This window comes from Papaver somniferum, unplaced genomic scaffold (assembly GCF_003573695.1).
Source record: "Papaver somniferum cultivar HN1 unplaced genomic scaffold, ASM357369v1 unplaced-scaffold_125, whole genome shotgun sequence".
Classification (NCBI taxonomy): Eukaryota; Viridiplantae; Streptophyta; class Magnoliopsida; order Ranunculales; family Papaveraceae; genus Papaver; species Papaver somniferum.
Genome location: NW_020621603.1, coordinates 18473802 through 18499905, shown reverse-complemented (window position 1 = coordinate 18499905; position 26104 = coordinate 18473802). Strand labels below are relative to the sequence as shown.

Below are 26104 nucleotides of genomic sequence, written 5' to 3'. Positions count from 1 at the left end.
GCTCTGTCACTTATATGAATTTTAGTATGCTTGAGTGCAAACTCGTGTACAACAATTGGAATTTCGCATCAGGGTTCTTCCTCTTAGAGTCAATAATTGTATGCCAACCAAGGAGGTTCTTTAGTGCTTTCCAAGGTTCTGCATAGATAGCTAGGGTCTGGAGTATTGGTTTTGTGGGTACACCTCTGGTAAACCCTCCGGAGACAACACTCCGCCACTAGGGCCACCTAGGGGTTCAAATAATTTTCCTTTCTAGAATAAATTTGCTCGAGGACTAGCAAATAATAAGTTTGGGGGTATTTGATAGATGCATTTATGTGTCTATTTTGTTCTCAATTTTCTGTATTGTTAGACTCGATTAAGTACTTATTGTGTTATTTTGTGTTCTTGTAGATGTTTTTAGAGAAATAAGCTCTTGCGGCGATATTGACTCAAAAAGTGGTGTTTTATACCCCAGGATAGAGTACTAAAGGCGCCCCAGAAATGCACCGGAAGCGTCCCAGAAATGTGCCCGAGGAATCCAGAAAAATTACTAATTCCACCCCAATTGCTAAAGGGACCCCAGGGATGGATTAGGGGGAGGTCACTTTCTTCCCAGAATTTGAAAATAATATTTGGCGGGAAAATTTCTTTATGTACTGGCAGATTTGCCAATCGATTTTTGAAGGTGTTTTAAGGTGATTAAATCGCTGAAACTTAATGGGTATATGTGATATGTATATAAGAAGATATTTTGGTGGTTGGGATCGATCAAATTTGGCCAGATAATCGATTCTCGATTAAAACAGGAAAGAAGAGATATCGGTTAAACTTGGAAAGAAAATTACGTGAAGATGCTGCATGGGTTGTGGAAATTAAGTGCAGATATTCTCCTAGGTTGCGTATCAACATATTGTGGAAATTTTCAAGACAATTAACGCATGCATAGAAAGAAAATAGGAAATTATTCCCAAGAATAATTTTCCTTTAATGTGAAGATTTTGAGGAATTAATGGCGAGATTTGATGCGCCTGGAATGTATAAATAGGAGATACATGAGTCCTATAAGGGTTGTCGAGAGTTTGGGGAAGCTTTAGAGGCTACAGAGTGAAGAAAAATCGAGTTGCAGAGCCACCATTTCTTCTGCTGCAACTCAAGAACACGAAGAACATTAGACAATCAGAGGAAGTCGTTCATACTACAGTAACAACGACTGTTACCTGTGGGTCGTAGTATTCTGTATACTACAGCACTTTTCATTTATCGTTCTTTGTAATGGTGTTTGCAACAAATATAAACGTTGCAAACACCCGATTTTTATTATTATATCCATTTCATCATTTGTACACCTCTTTTGAGCAATGAAAAATTCCTTTGAGCGTGTTTCCAATATGCGGAGCTAGAACCCATCACTGGGACGACGGAGGAGGCCGAGCTTCATACATGGGTAATTTTGTTAATTCTTTTTAAGACTTTTGCATTAAAAATTAATTGAAATATGATTTAATTAAATTGGTTGTTATTTGATTAGATGGGTCATGCTTAGCTTAGGTGATTTGATGTTCCATGCTTAACATTTACAATCAATGTTTTGAGAATCTACTTTAGAAAAATAAGAGTCCATATAATTTATGTTTTGAGCGATTATTGTTGAGAATAAATCATTGAGCCCTATGTTATGAAGATTGGCCGAATCATTAGTCCCAGTACCTCTCTACCAATTTGTCAATATTTTTGTATATAATTTTTATAAATCTAAAAATCCTTCACCTTCACAAGTCCGAGAGTTTGAACCTCATTACTACAACCCCACGAAAAAAAATTAACCAAATCAGGCGGTGTTGTTGATGGAAAATCAGGACGTGGAAAGAGAAGAAGGTGATGATGGTGTTAATGGAGGAGACGGAGGTGCTGTTGGTGGCAGATATGAAAATAGCGGCTGGTTTGGTGGTGGAGAAGCTACTGTTGGTGATAGATCTGAACATAAAAGTAGAAGAAAAGAGAAGGAGGTGTTCGTGGAGAAGATGGAGGTGTTGTTGGTGACGGATCTGGAAATAACGACTGGTTTGGTCGTGGCGGAGCCATTGTTGGTGATAGATCTGAAAATAAAAGTAGAAGAAAAGAGACGGAGGTGTTTGTAGAGGAGACGGAGGCGTTCATGGAGGAGACAGAGGTGTTGTTTTTGGTGGTGACGGAGGTGTTGCTGCTGGTGTTCGTGGAGATATTTGTTGCTGCTGGTGGTGATGGTGGTGGGGAGAAGGAGACGGAAGAAAGAAGAAAAAAGAAAGGAAAAAAGAAGAAGAAAAAAGATAAAAAGGATATGTTTGGCTTTTTTTAAGTAATAAAAATGAAATTTACTCATTATCATTTGATCTGGGGTTTTTGTGCCACTTTTTAATAAAATGGTTTTTATTTATTAAAAATAATGTGGCTGGATTTTTTGTACCACTAGTTTGGTCACCTTGGTGTTTTGTGACTAGTTTTGATGGCAATATAATGTTTCAGGAACTGACGGGAGCTATCTAGTATGTATTGCTACTCCTCCCAGTTGTCAGTACCAAGGAGTTTGCAATAGTCACCTTGTTTAATTTCAGAAACTACGTAAGGCTCTTGCTACTTGACCTCTGGACCTCTTATCCTCGATCGAGACTTCTTCTAAACATTTGATAAAATATTGACAGGGACCAGCTTCCTCTTCACATCGTCTAGTCGCAGTTGGGTTGACGATCGGATCAAGTCCCCATTTCTTGATGAGATGAGGATTAACAGACTGTAAAAGAGATTGTTCGAGAATACTTACTCGTGCGATTGAGCCTTTGGATATACAATATGGCGCTTCTGTACTTCCCTTCGTAGTCCCTGCGTTAATCAACGTTTTTCCGAACCCGACATCTCTAAGACAAGTAGTGGTTAAGAGTCCCCAGCCGCTTATGCCAATCATGTCTTCCAGAAGAGATTTAGGCCTTTGGGCAGCTTCATCGATCGAAGGTAGTCGCTTTCCCGATACAACAAAATTTAGAGCGGAAAAGATATCTTGACGTTGTGCCTTGGAGAAAGAGACAATTCCACACACATGTTCCATGGTTGACTGCGCAGTTTTGTAGACGGAGTCCCAAGAAAGCATGCACCAACTTCTAATAGGAGGATGGTATTTGTATACTCCTTCAGTTCCTAGTTTAAGTTCCCCTGAGTCGATCTTCTCTTGTAAGATGTGCTTCAATTTGTTGCAGTCACTTGTAGGATGGTTGACAAACCTATGGAAGCGGAATTACTTGGGATTTTCCATTTCTTGTTTAGTTGGAGGACGTTTGACACGAGGTAGCTTGATGACGTCATCTTGTATCCAGACCTCCAAGAGTTCAATCACCTCTTCCATTGGAAAGGGAAAATTTGGAAATGGTGGAGTCTCATTTGACCTATGTGAAATGGGAGTCGGACGCTTAGATTGTTGATAGTTGTTCCCCGGATGCTTTCTCTTTCCACCCTCACTAGTGATTAATTGGAGGTTGGGTCTTTTATTTGAAGGACGCCTGCTTTCCTGAACATCTTTACGAGTTTCTTCAATCTGGGAAGATTCGGATCGACTGAGTAAAGCCGCAGCGGATCTCTTAACAGCTTCTGATGCAATATGGGAATGGATACTTTCCAGGAAAGACGCACATAATGAAATCACCTTTTCATTGCGAGGACTCTGATGAGAACGTGTTAAATCCCATGAGTCTTCTTTCTGAGTTTGAGGAAGCATCTCTCGATCTTCATCAGCAGACAAGTTAGGTTGGTGGCTGGATACTTTTCCATTCAACACGATCATAGGCTTCATCTTCCTCACCAGGAATAGGAACATGAATCTTGGAAGAAGGACTACTACCATCAGTGTTGATCCAAAATGGATTGTTGGTGGCGTTTCCTTCAGAATGAATGCGTGTTGGTTCCTTTGATAGTTGATCCGTGAGGACTTTCAAGAGCTAAATACTCCGTCCTGCGTCTTGACAATAGTAGCTTGATTCCTGACAATATCATTCATGATTTTCATCAAATCATGAATAGTTGTTATATATTGAGACTCCATAGCCTCGACAAGGGTTTTTAATGAAAGAACGGATTCATGAATAACATGTGAAGTATTGTCAGTGCTGGGAGAAGTAAAATTAGGATCGAGGGTTTCTGAACCATTCCTAAGATCAACCATATTGAGAAATTTAGGAAATGAAAACGGGATAGGGAAAATGACTTTTTGCAACCGAGAGATCAATCTCCCGCCGTGGACGCCAGTTGTTTTGGGGTAAAAATAGGTTCTACTGTTTTTGGTAAATTTGGGTGTGTTGATGAGAAACGAATTCAAACCCTAAACAAATGCACTGCACACGGGAGTACTTTAGATTCGAGAAATCAATCTGTACAATTGTGGCCTAAACCAAGAAATGTCCGTTCCATACTTGCTTCGGTCACAAAGTAAAGGAGAAGGGTTGATCTTAGGAAGGGAAGCGAAGAAGGTGTTTGAGATCAGAATGTTGAATTATGAAGGTGTGGCTGTTTTATGACTTGTATAAGAATGTGGAACTGGCTTGCAGAACGTAAGCTATCAGTTCTTGTTGTTTTCTGAATACTTGTGTTGATAACACTTGTGTCCACCTTGTCGAAATAGGTTGAAAACCTATTTATACAAGTAATTTGAGCGCAACCTTGATCTCGTAGGAAGTGGAGAAGGTTAAGTGATGGAGTAGTGGGGTTGTGTGGGAGATGGTGATCATCACGTGGTCACTCCTTCACCCACTTATCTTAACCGTCCGTCCTTTCCTAACACGTTCTCGTAACGGGCGCGTTGCACGCCGCATGCTGTAAACCGCCAGACCAATACCCCAGTAAGTATCCCCCAGTTTGTGACATGTTTGATGTCTCGAGTAGGTGGGCCAAGTCGTGGGACTTTCCGCAAAGAATAACACATGGTGCTGCTAGGTTAAATAACTAAGTTATTTATGAAGCCGATATTTATAGAATATCGCATGTATTCGATGCATGTGAAGCATCACTTTTAAGCAAGAAGTTCAAAATAATCGATGTGCATGTTGCATCGTTGTTTTAAAGCTTGATTGAACAAGTCGCGGATAAGCGTCTTAAAGGAGGCAGCATGATCGACCACTCTTGGGTGATCGTTTGGTGGCTCCAGGGAGCCTCCATCACTTGGTCGATAACTACTCGTGGAAGAGGGATGATCAATGATTATGGCGTCATCCTCCAGACTTCCTAGAATTCGATCTAAACCGTCCGACCAAGCTGGATAAGTTGGTCGGACAAGATAATTTGCGGCAGTTGAACGCTGCCGCTAATTATTATTTTTAGGGTTTCAAACTACCCAGCCAACCCCTCTTTAAGCGTGCGTTCTGGGACATCGAGCCCGTGTTCAAACAGGTCGGTCGGCTATGTATAGAGGTGGATCAACAGTGATCACACTGACATCTTCGGGGCGCCTGAGATTGAAACTAAGCCGCTCAACTAGGCCGACGAAGATGGATGGTCGCGATTGATTTGTGACAATAGGGTGTTGCCGCAAACACAATTTTAGGGTTTTGAAAGCAGCGCGTTTAAGCTACTTTGGGCAAACGATTTGGTATGTTCCGGTTTTGCCATGGAGAGGTCGATCGACCAAGGGAGAAGTTGGGCCCACGGTGAACGCAATGGCACTTCTTTGGTTGCTCGAGATGCGATCCAAGCCGTCAAACTAGGTCGACAAAGTTGGACGGTCATGATCGATCTGCGACAGCTGTGTATCGCCGCAACCCAAATTAGGGATTTTCTCACAACGCGTTTGCTCGAGTTTGGGCGATCGATTTAGCATCCTATAGGCTTGCATCCGGCAAGTCGATTGTTCAAGGGGAAAGTCGGGCCGCCAATGATCATGCCGATACTTCTTTAATCGTTTGTAGGAAGATCTAAGCCGTCAAACAAGGCTGGAAAAGTTGCACGGTCGTGATGTGTTTTGAGACTCTTCTTAACAGTCTCAGCTCGTTCGAGCTATTTTGTACAGCGCGATCACCCATATTTGGGGGTCGGCGTTCAAAGCACTTGTGACTGAGGTAATGGGACTCGATCAACTAGGGAACTAGTGGGCCCGCCGGTATGCGTGCTAGCACTTCCCTAATCACTCGTGGAGTAACCGTCCCACCAGGCTGGCAAAGTTTTAGACAGTCTATGCTCGTTCGAGCTTCTTTCCACAGCGTGATCACCCTACTTAGGGTTGGCGTTTGACAAAGCTGGGATGCGTTTAGGCAAGGTACGATCAGTTGGGGCGTTGGTGGGCCCGCCGATGGTCATCATGATGGTTGCATATTTCCTCCAGGGATTGGCCAGGCTTGTTGAATTGCGTGGCCAAATTGTGTAGCCGTGATCGTTTCTGAGACTGATATGGACAGTCTAGATTTTATTAAGGAATTTAAACGCGTTCGACCGCGCCAACTTTTAATTAAAAGGTGTGCGAACGCGCTGATCTCTTTGTCAGAGGGTGGTGTAGCCAATGTGGGTGTTTTCATGCAGGTCTCAATACTGACACTTCAGGAGATTCATGCTACTCTGTTGCGAGTGAACATTAATCGTCATGTCATGTCAATATTGAGAGTACGGCTGGGGAATATAGCATAGGAAAACACTATGCAGGCTATGCATTAGTGAATAATGCTGGTGCAAGATAAAATTTATAGAATAGTTGGGATTGTTGCTACATGCACCATTCTGAGTAAATTTTATATGCATAAAAAAGAGTCTTAGGCACTCAACACTTTTAAATGGCTCCATTTCATTAGTGAATAATGCAACTAGGAGCATAAATACTCATTAGGCTCTATATTAGTGAACAATTCATCTAGGAGCTTGAGTTTCAATACAATATGAAGAGCGACATAGGCACTCATCAGATTTTGATATATTCTTCAAATTCCTTGCGGAATTTAGACATATCAAGATCTATTACTTCCGATGTCGGGTCAGGTTGATAGACTTTTACAATTTTCGCCTTAAACTAAAAATCACCATCAACAAGTTGCCAAAGGGTACAACCAATAAGAGGACATCGTCTACGGTGAAACTTTTAGTCCGGTAGTGAAGCCATGCACAATTAGACTAGTGTTGTCTATTGATGTAATGAACAACTGGCAGTTGCGACAACTTGATGTAGAGAATGCATTCCTGCATGGAGAATTGCATGAGGAAGTGTACATGAAGCATCCAACGTGATACGTTGATCCAAACTATCCTAACCATGTTTGCAGGTTAAACAAGTCTTTGTACGGCCTTAAGAAAGCTCTGAGGGCTTGGTTTTCTCGTTTAAGTGGTTACCTTGTTCAGCTAGGCTTCAAGGGATCCATAGCTGATAGTTCTTAGTTTGTTCAACAAACATCAGCTGACATTACTTATATTTTGATCTATGTAGACGACATAATTGTCACTGGATCCAATCCTTCTCTTATAGACAAGTTGATTACTGATTTGGAGGATGTTTTTGCAGTCAAGGACATGGGAAAACTTTCTTACTTTCTAGGTGTGGAAGTTATCAGCCAAGGTCGCAATATGTTCCTCACTCAACGTAAACATGTAGCAGACTTACTGCGCAAAACTAAACTAGACGGAATCAAGCATGTTTGCACTCTACTAGCAGCTCAGGCAAGGCTACAAAAGCAGGGCAGTGTAAAGTTTGAAGATCCAACCTTATATCGCAGTGTGGTTGGGGTGTTGCATTACTTGCATTTAACAAGACCAGATATTTCGGTTGTTGTAAATAAAGCCTGCCAGTTTATGCATGATCCTTATGTTGAACATTGAGATTTCGTCAAACGTATCTTGCGGTACCTGAAGAATACATTGGACTACAGATTGCTCATCAAACCAAGTATTGAAAACACTCTTCATGCATACTCAGATGCAGACTGGGCAGGAAACTTGGATGATCGGCGATCAACAAGTGGCTACTGTATTTATTATGGTGGTAACTTAATATCCTGGAGTGCAAGGAAGCAGAAGACGGTGTCTAAATCCAGCACGGAGGCGGAATACAGAGGTGTGGCAATAGCTACTTCATAACTTGTTTGGATACAATCATTATTAAAAGAACTTGGAGTATCCACAACTGCTCCAATATTGTGGTGTGACAATCTTGGAGCGACATATCTAACGGCAAATCCAGTCTTCCATGCGCGAACAAAGCACATTAAGATAGATTTCCATTTTGTACGTGAACCGAGTAGCCAGCAAAGAACTGCATGTGCGATTCATATCTTCTAAGGATCATCTAGGTGACATATTTACCAAGGGATTATCTTCACCTAGATTTCAGTTTATACGAGACAAGTTGCACATTCGCAAGCTGCAACTCAACTTGAGGGACGGTGTCAAGGCTAGCTCTACCAGAAACGCTACAATCTCTGAACTGACTAGTTCACCTGGACCAGAACAACCGAGTCTAGTCTTCCTAAATAATTTCCTACTTAATGTTGTTAGTTTCCTGAAATATAGAATCTGTAAACTGACTGTGTATATGTAAATATCTATATAAATAGATAGTTTGAACTCCACACGTTTTTTGTGGAAGATTCACCAAAACCAAACTCTTGTGTCCTGGTTAATGCAAGACACCCAGTTCTGCCCCTACTCTAATCCTTTAATTAAACTTCAAAAAAAAAAAAGTGGTATCCCTGATCAATGATTCAAAATAGCGAGCATGTATTAATTATTGCTGGCAATCAACAGAAATCAGTAGATAGAAAACCTAACTACTAATCAAGCAGCAAAAAAAAAAAACGACATTGTTTACAAAAATCTTACATTCTATATGGAGGCAAATGATAATTCATCATCAAATTAACTTCTAGCTCTCTCAATATTTTCAGCAGAATCATCAAGATTATCAATGATAAAAGCATTAAAATTGTTCAATTATATAAAAAAATTAAAACAACAGTACCTCATAAAATTGATTTGATGCACAAAGATTGTTTAGACCCAACATTAATCTCTGTAACAAACACCAACATAAAGTAGTCTTTGTTAATTACATGATCGATCAGGTAATGAAAAAAAGATGATTAGGGTTTCAGAAGAGAGAATGAGAGAATAAGAAGAGGAAAGTGACGCGGGTGCAACAAAGGATTTGACTTTTCCTAAGATGTTTCCTGAAATGTTCTATATATGCCGAACCCTTAAACTTCATGAAAGGAAAAATTGTCTTGGATCCATATCTATAAATTTACAATCTTTGGCGTAGGGATGGTAAGTATATATGATCATTTAGTAATCCTAGATTTGTTTCTAAAATTAATTCTTACGTATTTTGAGTACGCGCCGTATATAGGAGCACTTACCATTAATACCAGTAGATTTTCACACAAAAAAATATCTTAAGAGAGCTTACAATTAATACGTTAAACTAAAATTTCAGCGGCTGGGATTTTACTTTTTAATGTAAATCAGGTGTAAGAATTTTTAATCAAATCTCAACCAATCAGGATCAAGGATTTTGTCTACCTACTAACATAAAAGAGGGTGAACGTTATTGTTTAACGTGGATCATTAGATCGAATCAATTTAATTAGAAATTGACGGTCACGAAATGTAAGGGGGCTAACTTGTTTTTCAGCCAATCAAGAGCGAGGATTTCGTTCACCGGCCAATGAGAAGGGAGGTAAGCGCAACTATCGATGTGGTGTGAGAGATGTGGTCGGGTGTTCGAAAAAAATCAAATTAATATCTCTTTTGAACATTTTTGCTTTGGATGTAAAGTTTCTGGATATTTGCAATTAATTAAAGAAGTGCATTACTTGAATTGGTGTTCCTCCTTTCTCTGGTTTCCCATTCTTTAAACCTTGAGTCTTTGTTTCCAAAACCTTAAATACATTGTGTAGAATTTTCGGATATCTACATGACCAAATGATGTAGCAACATTGTAGTTAAATTTGGTTCAATCAAATTAATTTTGGTGAAAGGAGGATTGAGTTTATAAACATGACGGATAGGTTCGACTAGATTGAGCACATTCCGATACTGTTTATATTAAAGATACGATGAGATAACTCCTTTCGTCTGATCTTTTTGTTATGTGATTTTTTGGGCGGTTAAGTCTTCTTTTTAATTCTATAATTATGTGAATATGCTATTATCAATTTGGTTAGCAAATTTTAGATACCCATCAGTTCAGTTAGTTTTGCATTGTATTAAGTTATTTTTTCTAAGCATGTAAAGCTTATAAACAGACAATGTGTTGTCTTCGATATGAACATCTGTTGTGTCAAGGCAGAAAATTTAATCACTGAAATCTATAAATAACATTTAACATTTGCATGTTCCTTAGAAGCTCTGTCCTGGCACGTTGATTACTAGCGATCAAGAGTTTTTGGCTCAAAAGAGTGCACCTTGATGTGATTCTTACAATGAAGTACTGTATTTTTTACTTTTTTAATTAAAGGATAATTGGTGTTTGGTATTCAAGTTTAGACCAACACTAGACTTTGGTCTAACATTTGTCCAACGTTAGTCCTTGGTACCTGGACCAGACGTTGACTCAAACTGACCAGTTAAGTCATGACGTGGCTAAAGTTTCTGTTAATTAATACACATTTCCGAAAATATATCTATCTTTAGTAACAATGACTGACTGTATCCTTAACCCATCAAACACGTGGACGATTGATATTATATCTCCATAAACCTAATAGATTAACGGCTAAGATTTCAACCATGTTTCCTTTGATTCACCCGTAACACTTGAATGGAAACCCATTTGCAGGAAATCTTCTTCTTCTCCTTAAAATCCATGTACTACACAGAGAAACCCAGGTATCAAAAGTTCAAAACCATCTTCGTCTATTTTCTCTTCCTTAAATCCATCAACACCATCATGAAATTGTTTCCCCTCTCTTTTTCTCTTTCCCATATGCAATTGAAGATCTCAAAATTTCAGATTAAACTTGATCGTCTTCCCTGAAAATTTCAGATTCTGTGATTAAATCTGAAATTCATTTTCTTTAACAAAACTTCCAAACCCTAAATCATAACCCTTAAACCCATTAATCTCCTACCTTCAAGTTTTGTCCAACAATCACACAAGGAAGAACCCTAACCTTTCCCTGTGTACCGCAAGCTCCGTTGCAAAACCTTCATCGAATTGTCTCTCAAATCTCTTCAATAACGCCATTCACTACCAGATCTTCAATTCGATGGAGAAATTTCTTCTGATATTCCTTACATTGGTACTGCTAACGAGCATGATTCATGGGAAATTTTTTGGATCATCAAGTGACCCAGATTTCGATTCTCATTTAGATTCCCAGCTCTGATTTTTGGTAATTGATTCGTGGGTTTGGAGGAATTTTAAAGTTTTTGGTGTGTTCAATTTTGGTTGGGTGGTGTAAATTTGAGGTTGGAGATGAAATCAGGGTTATCTGTTTGAAGTTTAAGAGTGCCCTTAGATTGAAAAATTGGGGTTTTTGGATTTGCAATACAACGGTGGGAGAATTGATTTTGATGAATCTCCTCTGGAAGTTAAAACGAGAACAACTAATGGAGATGTTTCTCAGTGAAGATGTATATCAGAGAGTGTTGAATGTCGCTGAAGTACTGAATATTGATGATCAACGATTAATGATAATCTATTTCTTTATTTTTCCGTGTGATTTTTTTAGGGTTTTACTCAATTTTTCTGAATTGGGATCCTTGTAGATTTGTGATGTACAGATTTGAACGATGGTGGTCTTGGTAGTGTGTGGTCTTGGATGAAGATGAAAGCTTTCAGCAGACGCCGAAACAGTGAACAGTTTCTATGATTTTTAATTTCGTTTTTTCCCCTAACGGTGCCATTACGAACGTTATGTAATTGCATTTTATTAACATAATAAGAAGAAAAAAAACCAAGGTGACCATATTTAGGTTACAAAAACTCCACCATACGTTGAGAGTTATCAGAGCTCTATTTTTCCCAAAAGTGATACAAAAACTCCAAATTGTTTATAGAGTTTAAATTGCATCATTCAATTTTTTTAATAATCCCATAACATCCCTCCCGTGTTTTTCATTTTCTCGATACAACACCTCCCCTTGTCTTCTTCCTCTACCACCACCAAAACCCAAATCATCTCTCGATCCTTCACCAACAACCTTTCCTTCTCTTCTTCCGCTACCACCACCAACAGCAGCACCGCCCCTTCTCTTCTCCCTCTACCACTACCAGCTACTCCCCTTCTCTTCATTTTTGTAGTTATGTAGAACCTAGGGTTTCAAATCGCTTGAAATAGAAGAAGAAAAGGGATATTGGATGACGATCTGCTTGAATCACAATCTCCTAAGGTTAATTCATAAGACATGTCTATGATTTTTTGTGTTTCCATTATCTTTTTTTTTTTCTTTCTAAAAATTGATTCGTGATTTGTGAGATAAGGGTTTCGATTCATTTTTGGATGTACGAATTTATTATTGAATTCGGGTTCTCTTATACTAAGAAGTTGAATTGATTTTGATGAAATGAAATTTCTTCTAGGGTTTTGAATAACATTTTTTGTTGTTACTGTTCTTGGGTTTTGAATTAAATTTGTAGAAATGAAATGAAATTATTTTTATATGATTACGAACCCATATTCCCTAATTTCTCAATCCATGCTGTTGTTACTTGTGGGTTTCACTGAACTCAACTTCATTACCAGTAAAATTACCTTTACTTTTTTTTTGGTACTTGCTAGTATCGATCACTAAGCTGCTATGAAAGGTAGGTTGCATTCCAACTGATTTGGTAACTTTTCAAATATCTTATGCAGACATTTTAGAGTAGCCTAAATGAGACCTTGATATGTTATTTATCGTGTTGCAGGGCATAAAGATGTCTTATCCTTGTTTCTTTCAAAGGGTAGTAATGTGGATGTAAAGAATGATTTTGTCTCACCGCTACGATATGCTGCCACTTTTGGCGATCATGATACAGTTAAAATTCTTCTGGATCATGGTGCCAATGTGAGTAGAACTTACTGGTAATGATCACAGCATATGTTTCATTTTTATTCTGAATTAGAAAACTATTTAAAGACAAATCTTATATACACGATACAGTAAGCTCTTTTGATATAACTAGATGCATACATTTCCAGTCATGTTGAGTTGAATCTCTGCCTAATGTTATCCTCTACATTTTTGCTCTTCAGCTTACTTATTAGAATGCTAGTGTGATCGTAATACACATCCTCTTTGCGCCAGTATTTGTTACGTGGAAACAACATAGGATCATTTCTTTTACTTCCGCAGTTCCTTCTCTTTTTTTTCCTTTAAGCAAGGGGGTCACTGACTTTACCTTCTGTTTTATCTATGCAGCCAAATTTTTTCTTCCATGATACATTTACTCCACTTCATGCATCTATTTATCCCCATTCTTGGAAATGTGTGGAGCTATTACTGAAGGTAAAAATATTTTTCTACATTCTTGTTTGACTTCAGTAACATCTATTTAGACTAGTTCGTAAATATACCCTATATAACTTGCTCTTGTAAATAAATTATTTTGATTTCTGTAGGCAGGTGCTGATCCAAATGGTGGACCAGATGGATTTAAAGCTCTTCCATTTGCTGCGGGGAAAGTGCAAATCATCAAGCTGCTCGTTGAAGCTGGTGCAGATCCAAATGTTACAGATATAGTAAGCTGATTTTACTGTGATCTTTTACTTATATAAACCTATAGTGGTAACCGACTATTCGATACTGCTCACTCCACCAACATATGTCTCAATATGGGACTTACTGACTAGCTACATGGATATTAAAACAATCATCATTAGACAGACTTTGGTAGTAAGACAAAATCATGTACGTATGCAACCATTAAGACTCTCTTATTGTCATATAAGCTCCAGCTAACTGCTTCCATTAGTTTCTTGTTTCCTACAGTTAATCAAGGGAAAAAACTTGAGTGTCTAGCATTTTGTTTAGCTACGTTTCATCCGTTTTGTTTTCAAAGCTTTGCGAAATAACATTTAGGCATGCCATGTCAATCATGACATTTCAATGACGGCTTTCTATCAATGGACATGTATAATATCTCTTGTAATTTTTCTTGCAGTTGAACATATATTTGCACGAATCCAATTATGGTGTCATCTTATTTATGATGAAACCAAAATTGGTTTCATCGTATTTATGATGAAACCAAAACTGGTTTCGTCTAATTTTTGTCGACGAAACCAATTTGTTGGTGATATAATAATATTTTGTTTTGTTGAAACCAGTTTTGGTTTCATCTAGTATGATTTTCTTTTCAGATTTTATGTCGACGAAACCAATTTTTGATGGTGATACCGTAATTTATGCTGAAACGAGTTTTGGTTGGTTCTAATTTTGTTTCAATTTTTTTTTTTACTTTTTGTCGACAAAACCAATAAGATCTCTATTGTACCTGCAGCTAGTATGGGTGAGTCTGTTAAAATATCTGTTCAGCAAGAATTGGAAGTAGAGGTCAGAGAAAGCCATCATAGCTGTCAACCAGTTCTTCCACCTCCCTCTGAGCCTCCATGTCCGGAACCCATAAATAACTCAGCTTCAGTATCAGCTTCACAACCTGACATACAGCTAGACAATGGCAGCCATGCCGAATTTCCAACTCATCCAGCAACAACTGAAGTGAATTCCACGCCACCACCTTACAATGATGCTTTGCAAGATGCAATGCTTCAGCAACCTGTGGTTGTAAACAGACGTGTACGTGGAAGTGTTGCACGTTTTTCAGATTTCAGAATCTTGGGTGTTGTTCCAGACCGCGAGATTCATCCCTCGCAAATTGTTCCTTCGAGTCCTTCTCAGACTTCTCAGACCCACATTGTAAGAAACCATATTTTTTCATTTTGGTGATGAAACCAGTTTTGGTTTCATCATATTTTAGCCATGGAGATGATGGTGGTGGTAGTTTGTGGTGCTACTGTGGTGGCGCTGGTGCTGGTGGTGGTCGAAGATAGAGGTGGTCGATGGCAGCAGTGGAAGGTGTCGGCAGTGACGGTGGTGCTGGTGGTCGACGGTGGTGGTGGGCGGCAGCGGTGCGGGTGGACGGTGGTGGTGGTGGTGGGCGGTCGTGGTTCTTATGGCGGTGCGACAGGTGTTGGCGGTGGTGCTGGTTTTGGTCGGTGGTGATGGTGGCGGTGGTGGGTTGAGGTGGGTGGATGGTGGAATGGTGGTGGTGATCTACAGCGGTGTAAGTGGTTTGATGGGGTGGCGGTGGTGGTAAGTGGGGTGGCGGGGGCGATGGTGGTAAGTGGCGGTGGAGGCGGAGATGGTGGTCAGTGGCGGGTGGTGGTGGTGGTTGAAGGCGGTGGTGGTGGTCAGTGGGGGGTGGCGGAGGTGGCGATCGGTGGTGGTGGTTGACGGCGGTGGTGGTCAGTGGCGGTGGTGGTGCAGAGGTGGTGGTGGTGGGTGGGCGACGGTCGAGGTGCGATGGTGGTAGTCGGCGGCGGTTATGGTGGTGGTGGTCGGCGGTGGTGGCACCGTGGTAGTGCTGCAGGTGGTGTGTTGTTGACGGTGATAATATGATAAAAATTAAATGTGGGGTTCATTTTTGTTTTAGTTGGTGTGATTTAAGCTAAAGGGATATTATAGACAGTTTATGTTAAATGGGGTTTTTGTGAACTGTTTATTCTGTTAGAATTTTCGTACATGGATAATGACACCCTTGGGTTGTAACTCGCGGAATATTTTATTAATACACTTATTATTTTATTTAATATTTGGAACCTATTAATGCTTAAAGGATACTTTTGAAATTGATGTATTATATTATGATATTATTGAATTATATTTTAGCACGAATGCCTAAATAGGGAGTATTTTTTTATTATATTAACAAAAATATTATATTATTTTGGGAAAGTGACGATGTTTAAATGAGATTTTTGGCATAGAGGATCCAAACCCAAACAAGCATGAATGGTACGAAAATACGTTTATTTCAATACCTTTTATAAGCAAATTGGTTATAATACCATCATAAGTGATGAAATTTTTAAAGGAAAATCTTTTAATACATTTTTGTACACAATTTTTCCTTTTAATGCCAATTTTCATCACATATAACAATATTCTTTAGTCATTTTTCTTATACAACATTTAAAATCACTTAACTATGCCTACGAAGATATTACTATCCAGTACTCTCTTGATTGTTTTCTTAGCAATTGCATCCATTAACGTTAATTTTCATGCTCAAAATGAAGACATAAAGGTTTGTTTAAGTATACCCCATCATTGAGAAAATTCTAGCCAATAGTTCTGGTCGCAAATCTAGACGAGAGAAAGATCCAAAGTTTTCGTGCTCATCCATCTTTTAACTAGTACTTATTATGTCTTTTTTTACTTTCTTTAATTTATCCGTTTGTACATTTAAAGATGGTGGACTTGAGAGTCTATGAAGTAATCGCAACAATCGTTTTTACCTTCTCATGAGAGCAAGTCTTATGGTTGAATTCAACTTGTTCCAATCTTAGAAAAAGTGTGAAATATCAGGTCTAATGGCTTCCAAATTGGTGTTATCCACACTTTTTCCAAGCCTTGTTCCATGGTTTCGTGGAATGGTGCCAAAAGAAACTCTAATCTGACTATCATTAAACGCTATTCATAATAGCATACTAGAAGACAAGAAACGCAAATCGAAATCGCGTTAAATACTCAGAAAACAATATTGAGATTAACGCTTACCGCCAATCAAAATGACGCCCAGAAATATAATAATATATAATAAAACTCAAATCAGTACATACTCAAAATAAAAAAAATGAATCAATTCTTTAGCGTAACTAGTATAACACGCAAGTTTGATGCGCCTGCTAATACGTATTGATCTCTATACTTTGGTAGCTATTACTATAAAGGCAGAATTCATAACAATAATAGACGAGAAACTTAGAAAACAGAGACACAAGAAAGTAATTCGAAGAAAATATCTTCTCTAAATTATGAATAAGAAAATGATTACAATTCTCTCCTTGTTACGCTCACAATCTCTCTAAACAGTGGATCAACCTTAAACTGTTTGCTAGGTTTTCTGTGTGTTTAGTTAACAACCAAACCTCTCTATTTATATCCTTCATCGTACTCAGCCGACCAAGGACTTCTATTAGGAATCTATTTCCTAAACTAAGAGTATTGCCTAAAACAAAACTCTTCCCTAACTAGGAATTCTGCCTAAACAAGGATTCCTGCCTAGAATAGGATTCTTCTCTCAATTTAACTTGAGGTTAACTAAGTTCTCTAAAGGAGTACAGATACACCTGTATCATGGGTCCCCCTTTTAAGAACTTGAACTCCTGTGAGAGTTAAAAATGAATGTTAGGTAACTCAATAGTCCCCTTTTCCTTGTTAAACCACTTGGCCTTGCTAGGAACTTGACCTTTATATCCAATTAGAAAAGATTCTTTCTTTCCTTTTCGCGTTTTAGTCACTCTTCGTTCCAATATGAAGTCTTCCTTGAGTGGTTCCTCTCTATCAAACCATAAGTCTTCTACTCGTGGTAAGATCATAGTGTCGTCGCCCTCATCATCAAGTAATGGTGGTTCAAACAACTTCAAGTATTCGACATTTATAACCAAGTATATTCCTAGATAAGGTGGCAGATCCATTCGAAAGGCATTGTCACCAATCTGATCGACAATACGAAATGTTTCATACCTCAATGGATTCAACTTCTTACCTTCCCCCCTTCGGTCGTTCCTTACCTAATTTTAACCATACCAAGTCACCAATACCAAAATTACAAGGCACAAGATGCTTGTCATGCTTTGCTTTGTATTTGGCTTGTGACTTCTTCAATTGTGCTTCAATAGTTGCATGAATCTGAGATATCTTCTCCAAGAACTTTTGTTCCTTTTGTCGTTCACTTCCTTCCTTTTCCCCCATTGAGGTGTCACTATAAAATACTAGATCGAAGGGGCTAGGTGGTAAGTAACCATAGCACGTCTCGAAAGGAGATTTTCCCGAAGAACTGTGAACTGCTCTATTGAAAGAAAAGTGTAAAAATGGTAAACTCTCATCCCAATTTTTAGGATGCTTGGAATTATATCCCCTTAACATGTGAACCATAGTCTTGTTGACCACTTCTGTTTGCCCATCTGTTTGTGGATGAAAAGCCGTACACTTCTTCAACCTAGTGTCCGTCATCTTCCATAAAGAATCCCAAAAATGACTAAGAAATCGATTGTCCCTATCAGAAATAACCGAAGTAGGTAAACCAAAATGATTCCACACATGCTCAAAAAAGAGCTTTGCTGCACCGACTCCCGTTAGTGTCTTTGTACATGTAATTAATGCAATCATATTGTTGAATCGGTCGACCACAACGAAAAAGTAATCATAACCAGACTTGGTCTTCGGTAACCCACCAAGAAAATCCATAGAAATACTCTCCCAAGGTGAAAAAGCGGGGGTTTACCAACCACACCCAATAATTAGTTTGGCAATCTGAGAGGACTTACTCCGATATACTTTCAAGAGAATCAACTAGACAGTTAGGCTCAATCCATAGAAAAGTATATCAAAAAGAAATATCTCTATTTCTCAATTCAATCCGCAATCAAACAAATATGAATTTGCGAGCCCGATTGAATAAGGAGAATAACTTGAACGGTACCAAAAACCAATGTTCGAGTGTCAATCAATTTATATCAAAAACCAAAGGATGGATTATCTAATTGATCGATCTTAGCGCACAACCTGTGATATTTCTATTATATAACAAAATATAATGCGGAAAAGAAATAACACAGACACCAGAATTTTGATCGATCTTAGCGCACAACCTGTGATATTTCTACCAATGAACTTCGGACTGGACTGTAGTTGAACCCTAATCAATCTCACACTGATTCAAGGTACAGTTGCGCTCCTTACGTCTCTGATCCTAGCAGGATACTACGCACTTGATTCCCTTAGCTGATCTCACCCACAACTAAGAGTTGCTACGACCCAAAGTCCAAGACTTGATAAACAAGTCTGTCTCACACAGAAAAGTCTATTGGATTAGATAAATCTATCTCCCACAGAAATACCTATGAGTTTTTATTCCGTCTTTTGATAAGTCAAGGTGAACATGAACCAATTGATACACCGGACTTATATTCCCGAAGAACAGCATAGTATTATCAATCACCTCACAATAATCTTAATCGTATGGAAGCGAAACAAGATATTGTGGAATCACAAACGATGAGTCGAAGATGTTTGTGGCTACATTTTATCTTTCCTATCGGAGAATAAATCATAATCCAATCTTAAAGAAGATTGTACTCAATACGATAGAAACAGCAAGATGAGATCACGCAACTACAGAGACAATAGTTGGGTCTGGATTCACAATCCCAATGAAGTCTTCAAGTCGTTCACCTATAGGGTCTCGTGAAAACCTAAGGTTAAAGGAGAATCGACTCTAGCTTATACAACTAGTATCACACAAAAGTGTGGGGGATTAGGTTTCCCAGTTGCTAGAGTTCTCCTTTATATAGTTTTCAAATCAGGGTTTGCAATCTAAGTTACCTTGGTAACAAATCATTCAATATTCACCATTAGATGAAAACCTTATTAGATACAAGCTAATATCTTTCATCCGTTAGATCGAACTTAGCTTGTTATACACAAATGAAATGTACCTTCATTTAGGTTTGAGTAACCGTACCTAAACGTGTACACCACGTTGTCTCAACAATAGTTAACCGAAGTTAACCATATGAACACTCTCATATCAACCTTGTTCATCTTAAATGAAACTAGTTAAAGAGTTGTTCAATTGTTATATTCTCATAGAATTATACAAGAACACAATTGAAGAAAAATCGGCTTGATTCACTTGAATCAATTCATGAACATTATAGACACGGTTTGCAAAGATTGTATTCCTTATTATATAAATGTATTAGTTCATGTATGCAACCGATTTTAGAAATTTAACCTTAAACTATGCAAACGGGTACGCATACTTGAAATACCAGGACCAAGATTGGGTTTCGCCAGTACGCAAACGGGAACGCGTACTTCTAATCCCAGTAGAAAAACTCGGACATGAACCTCACGCCAATACGCGTACGGGTACGCATACTTAGGTTCCCGGATTTCTCAAACCAACAGGTACGCATACGGGCCGGGTATGCATACTATGGTTCCCGGACATGGATTACATACGTGCAAGAGTGCACAACATGTCACGATCCAATAATGGTTAAGTGTTCTATACTCTTATTTCAATCATCGAAACTTTCTTAGAGGATGACAATAGCCGTTTTCACACAGTATTAGCATCAAAGCAATTTTCAAGTTATTGAAATAATCATAACGAAACATTTCAAGTCTACACCAAATGATTGTATCACACAAACCATGTAAGTTGTTACTCGGAAATTTTTACATGGTCATGTTTTGACTTTCGTCAAGAATATAAGATGAACTTGGTCGAAGCGAAAGCTTACCAACACATATTTCGAGAAATATGTAAGTGAGTTAAACTCATCTCGAAATATCAAATGTGCATAGCAGAAAACTGTATATCACTACGACTTATGTCTCAATATAGGAGATAAAGTAGAAATAGACTTTCCAAGTGATAGATGAGTTTCAGTCTCCACATACCTTTTGTTGATGAAGTTCCACAAGCTCGCCTTAGTAGTTCTTCGTCTTCAAATGATGAACGCCGTGAAGTCTAAAGTTCAACTACACAGTCTATGTCCTAGTCCGAGACATCTATAAGTATACTAGAAATCAAGACTTATAGTTTTGATCACTAACATTTACAAACAAGCTTGAGATAGCAACGCTTGCGAGTTCGACCGAGCAACGCTCTAACAATCTCCCGCTTTGTCAATTTTAGTGACAAAACTATCAATACATATGGATTACAAAATAAATAAAACTTTGTAGCTTCTCATCCAAATGCTTGATATCCTTGGCTCTTCAACATTACTCGAAATCTTCGTCACTTCCAAGTACTCCATGATTCTAAACGTGTTCAACACAACATCATAGTTGTTGAAGATCCGCAGCGATAGCAATGAGAAAACAGTTGCTCGCAATCATTGTTATACAGTGTCATAGTATTACTACACAACATCAAAGTTCAATTGTATCACAACTTTGACAACAATACTATGGTGATATGTATCACCCCCCTAGTCAATACTTCATCTCACATGAAAACCACTCCCCCTTACATAATGATTCGTAAACCATATGTATTTGTAGTATGAAACTACACATTAATTCTCCCCTCTTTTGTCAATATAAATTGGCAAAGGTGCGAATAATGAAATTTTCATAGAGATACTTCATGACCAAAATAGAACAACATACCAACTTTTTAGATGCAATCATATAGCCGAAGATAAATACATTCATCAAGGAGTTTATAAAGATATAAGAAAACTCTTATAATATTCCACAGCCGCACTACCTACAAAGATATGGCAATTAAGCACAAGTTTAAATAAGAGCTCTCTACCATAAAATGTCATTCTCGAAAGAACAACAAAAGCGACCATACTTTTACAAGAAAAGAAGGATTTATTTGGACATAATCAAATCACATGAGAACATGAATTTGTATCCAAAAATCTCAATTGAATCATCTGCAAGAAAAATGATCAATTCAATTGGCCATGCTCGACATAAGAAAAATTACGGAGCAACACTGTATATACACAAAGATGTGGATCAGGGAAGGACCAATACTGCGGAATAAACAAAGATTCATTCTATTTTTCATCACTATTTGCACAAAGACATATAATAGACTTAATCTTTGTAAACAAAAGTTCATCTTATCTTCCATCAATATTTGCATAAATACATAATAGGATTAACTTTTGTTGTCAACAGTTCATTCTATCTTTTATCAATACTTTCATATCGACATATAATAGAGATAACTTTGAACACCTATGGGACAGTCAAGGTTCACGGACTAAAACAACATATCCCATAACAGATTGCAATATATAAAACCGTAAAGATTAAGTGAAAATCATCTTCCAAATAACTTAGAATTTAAACAAATAAATCTAAAAGCATTGCAAGATGAAAACGTTGGCAATAGCTATGTGTACTCACAATAATGGCTATTCCAAACCCTAGTTATCCTTCTTAAAACACAAGAATAAATTCTCATAAGAAGTTTCCTAGACAAAATCAAAACTTAGACAAGATCAGCAACCAAGGAATGGACAAAGGCATGTTCATCAGATGCTTTCTTTAGCTCCTTTTTCAGAAATGCTAGATTCTTTGATGCAATCTCAAGTTGTTCACAAACGACCTCAAAATCTTGAAGAAGATTTCCAACCAATTGAATGGACATATGGATTGGAAGATATTTTTCATGATCAATTGCTTTATAGCATATTATAGAGAGAGGTTCTTCGTGAAGTTCAAAAGCATTGGCATCATCATATTTGTCTTCCGTTTTGCATCCTTACATCGTGCACACCAATCCAAAAGAAGACTTGACTTACCGAATCAATATATACTAAAGAGAAGACCTTGATATATATTTATAACCTTTCACAAGAGAACCCTAGGGTTACTTGTAGATGTTTGGTAACGGGTCGGGTGCACAAAGTTCACGGTTATGACCCAAGGATCAAAAGCCACATAACTAAGGGAGAAAATAATTAGAAACAAGTTCTGAAGATTTGACAGGAAACTTTAGTTCATAAAGTTGAACATCAACTGTCAAAAAGAAGGAACAAACATATGATTTTAAGAAGACATCAGGCGAACAACAAAAAACTGTCTGGAACAAGGCTAAGGGAGAAAGGTCAAAGGCAAGAACACAAAACACAAAGTGCAACACAGACCATTTGTCAAGAACGAAGTATCTTCTTGAGATTTGTATCTAGTCATTAGTCTCAAAAAGTAACATATAAGGAGATAGTCAAGTTGTAATTTGATGAACATGAAGCTCATCTGAGTTATTGATACATTCCTTTTCACTCCCTTGACATAAATCAGGAACCTTACGCACATATTCAAAAGAGTTATCAAGTGAAGAACATGAGTTACCTGAAACAACTGCCTTTCTTTCCTTCTTGATCTTGCGCTTGAGACCATTGATTTTGGTCTTGAGTTCCGAAACACGATTGTTAATATGAATATAGTCAGGAACACTTATTTTAGGAGCAAGATCATCTTTGAGAGAAAAAGAGAATTTTGAAGTATTTTTCTTCCTTCGAACACCTTTTTCTCTTTACAGGTCTTTCAGAGTCATCATTCATCCATATAACATTATTATTTTTACAATTGTAAGCAGAAGAAATGTTATGTTCATAACCAAGAATTGGCCCATCACATCACTTTTCTTGATTGTGAGATGAGTTTCTAACTCACCACTGAGAAGCGGGTTTAACTACTTCTTTAGACATCCAGACAAGAATGTTATGAAGTTTTTCATTCCGTAAACGAAGATGGCATCTTCTTTCAATGTGACCTTTCTTTCCGCAATAATAGCAGTTGACATGAATGTTTTTAACCGTTCTTAACTGACCAATCTGATAGACACATTTTTGTGTCTAATTTGTCTCGATTCTATATATTGATAGTGCTCATTTTTGTACTTATTATGGTGTTTTATGTGTGTGTAGGTATTTTTGGCCAATAAACATTATTGAAAAAATCGGCTTGAAAAGTTGCGCGGGGCACCCCCTGAGGACACTTGCTATTCAGACCCCTTAAATGGATAAGGGGTGACCAATTACTAAGGGGCGACCTAATTACTAAGGGGCATCCATTTCCAGGCAGTTTCTAAAGTGATACCAGCACAGGATAGGGGGAGGTCATCTTCATCGTTTTAAAAACTGAAATTGGCGGGAAATTTTATGCATGCAACTGGCAGAGTTGAGGATTGATTTCGAAGGTGTTTTAGTGAGATTCAATCGCCAGAATTGATTGGGATGGACGTGATTCAACTAAACAAGCCTGGTATAGTCATTTGTTTGGATCGAATTGGGCTAGAAACCGAGTTGGAGCTAAACAGGGAAAGTATTTTTACACGGACCCTATTGAGATTATTTTTAGAAGTTCTAGAGAGACTAAAGACCTAAAACTCTTTCCAAAGATACATATCTATGTAAGGAAGAGTTTGAGACAATCGGGAAAGCTCAGAAACGCGTGGAACAATTTAGAGAAAAGATTATTGCCGTAACTTCCAAGGAAGGAAAGATGAGATTTCGATGAGTTTTTGGGGAGATTAAATCGCTCTGTTGGCTATATATAAGTTGCTGGGAGTTCAAGGTAGAAGGTCGAACAGTTTGGGGAAATTTTAGAGCACCACAGAGTCGAGAAATCAAAGTTGCAGGAAAACCGAGTTTCTGCTGCTGCTGCTGAAGAACATCCGTTGCAAATAAGAACAACGTCTCAAATTTGTAACGCTGCTACAGTGCTTTCTGTGACAGTGCGTTTTGTAACAATTACAACTGTTACAAACACGCTGCTTTATTAGTTTTCTCTTATTTTCACACTTTTGAGCTATGAACACCTATTTCGAGCACGTGAATAATATGAGGAGCTAAACCCCATTGCTGAGGCGACGGAGGAAGCCATTTTTCCAATTATTATGTGGTAAATTATATTTAATTTAATTTTTGTAATTCTTTTATGATTATTTGCACTGAACTGAAATTGAATATATGGTTCTGATTAAGTGGTTGTGTTCTCAATTGATGGGTAATGCTTAGGTTAAGTCTTTTGATGGTCCATGCTTTCGATTTACAACTATTGTTTTGAGAATCTACTTGTCTAGGCGAATATTAGAATCACTTCAAACGTAAAGAGTTGCATAATTATTGACTAGATTAAATCACATAAAAATTGGAGATTGGTGGAATCCTGAGTCTCAGTGCTTTTTATAATCTTGATAACAATTTCTTTTTAAGTTTTCTATTTTAATTTGAGTCTAAAATCGAGTCCACACAATCCGAGTTGAACGAACTTTACTACCACTTAAAAACCACATCAATTTTTGGCGGCGCCGACGCGGATTTGTATTAGGTTTTAGGTTTTATATTTATTTTATTTCTTTTAGAATTTTTGTTCTCTTTTACGCCTTTGGTATTTTTTGATTCTTTTCAGATTTCGAGCGAAGCTACAAGGAAAGAAAAAGTGCTATAAAAAGAAGCATCGCCAAAGAAGGAAAGAAAAGAGGAATCCAAAAGGAGTGAAGAAGAATATTTTGTATATAGTTATTTTGTTTTATTTTTAGAAAATGTAAATAGGGTTTTAGTTTTTGTAATTTTTCTTTTTATTTTTGGACACTTTTTGGACTTTATTTTTGGACTGGACATTATTTTTTAAAACCCTACGAAAGGGTTAAGATTAAATATAAAATGTTTGCAGGTAAGGACGACAGTTACTATACTGTCTCGGCCCCTCGGGTTCGTACACTGACATCGGAGTCGGTGGCCTGAGTCGACTTCAACGGTTCATCGCCCGTCTGGTACGGGAGGTAAGACTCTATCCGCCCACGAATCCCCTGTCAGTGGGTTTTATTTTGTGTGACAACTCACACCTCTGCAATAGAATGTCGAACTGGTATTACAAGAGCCAATACAACGAATATCCGACTGAGTTTCAAAATGGACGTTACTACTTTGACCATAATGTGAATAGTGGTTGGGAACATCAGCCTTTTCAAGGTTATGGCTCATACCTTGATGAGCCCAATTACTATCCACACACGCACCGGTCATACGAGCAAAATTCTTATATTTCTCCTTTAGAAGAGTCCCTCAGGAAATTAGAGGAGTCGACACGTAAGTTAGCTGAGATGAACAACTTAGTTTATGACGAAAGAGAACTTTCTATAGAGGAATCCTTCAAGGTGATAGCTGAGACGAACGAAAAAATTGCTCGAAATAATCTCAATTTCCAATACAGTGTTTCCAAGAGTACCCTTGAAAATGAGGATAGTTATTTGCATAATCAAGATGACGAGGATAGGATTGGTAACACTACTTTAGATGAGGTTCAACCATTTTCATGCTATTATGATGATTATGACGAGGATAGTGTTGATGAAGAATTTGAAATATGTAGGCATAGTGATCAGGAATTTGTTACTCCAAATGAACTTTATGATGATAGTGTTATTTCTGGTTCAGAT

At 38.0% G+C, this 26104-nt stretch overlaps 2 protein-coding genes across 4 annotated transcripts; both read left to right on the top strand.

Annotated features, from left to right (window-relative positions):
* Positions 1–1826: 1826 nt before the first annotated feature.
* LOC113331390 (uncharacterized mitochondrial protein AtMg00810-like) lies at positions 1827–7791 on the top strand. Its single transcript, XM_026578099.1, has 2 exons — positions 1827–1947; positions 7403–7791. The coding sequence occupies exons 1-2, from the start codon at positions 1827–1829 to the stop codon at positions 7789–7791; spliced, it is 510 nt and encodes a 169-aa protein (XP_026433884.1).
* Positions 7792–10429: 2638 nt separating this feature from the next.
* LOC113331463 (ankyrin repeat and SOCS box protein 3-like) lies at positions 10430–15103 on the top strand. 3 transcript variants are annotated; one of them, XR_003350935.1, is made up of 5 exons: positions 10430–12303; positions 12821–12977; positions 13315–13401; positions 13519–13634; positions 14396–14441. XR_003350935.1 is itself a non-coding variant. In XM_026578177.1 (5 exons), exons 1-5 carry the CDS (start codon positions 12712–12714, stop codon positions 14444–14446), a joined length of 405 nt encoding a protein of 134 aa, XP_026433962.1. In that variant the 5' UTR covers positions 12333–12711; the 3' UTR covers positions 14447–15103. The 3 variants fall into 3 exon arrangements, 1 of the variants encoding a protein (XP_026433962.1); XM_026578177.1 differs by lacking the exon at positions 10430–12303 and adding an exon at positions 12333–12718 and having other exon boundaries at positions 12821–12960; positions 13515–13634; positions 14396–15103; XR_003350934.1 differs by lacking the exon at positions 14396–14441 and having other exon boundaries at positions 10541–12303; positions 13515–13570.
* Positions 15104–26104: the final 11001 nt, after the last annotated feature.

Bases quoted from the DNA above. Each gene is read 5' to 3' on its own strand.
- LOC113331390 (XM_026578099.1), top strand. From the start codon at position 1,827: ATGGAAAATCAGGACGTGGAAAGAGAAGAAGGTGATGATGGTGTTAAT. The intron at 1,948-7,402 runs GTGATAGATCTG...TGATCTATGTAG, and splicing joins TGGTGGAGAAGCTACTGTTG to ACGACATAATTGTCACTGGA.
- LOC113331463 (XM_026578177.1), top strand. The intron at 12,961-13,314 runs GTGAGTAGAACT...TTATCTATGCAG, and splicing joins TTCTGGATCATGGTGCCAAT to CCAAATTTTTTCTTCCATGA. The intron at 13,635-14,395 runs GTAAGCTGATTT...TTGTACCTGCAG, and splicing joins ATCCAAATGTTACAGATATA to CTAGTATGGGTGAGTCTGTT.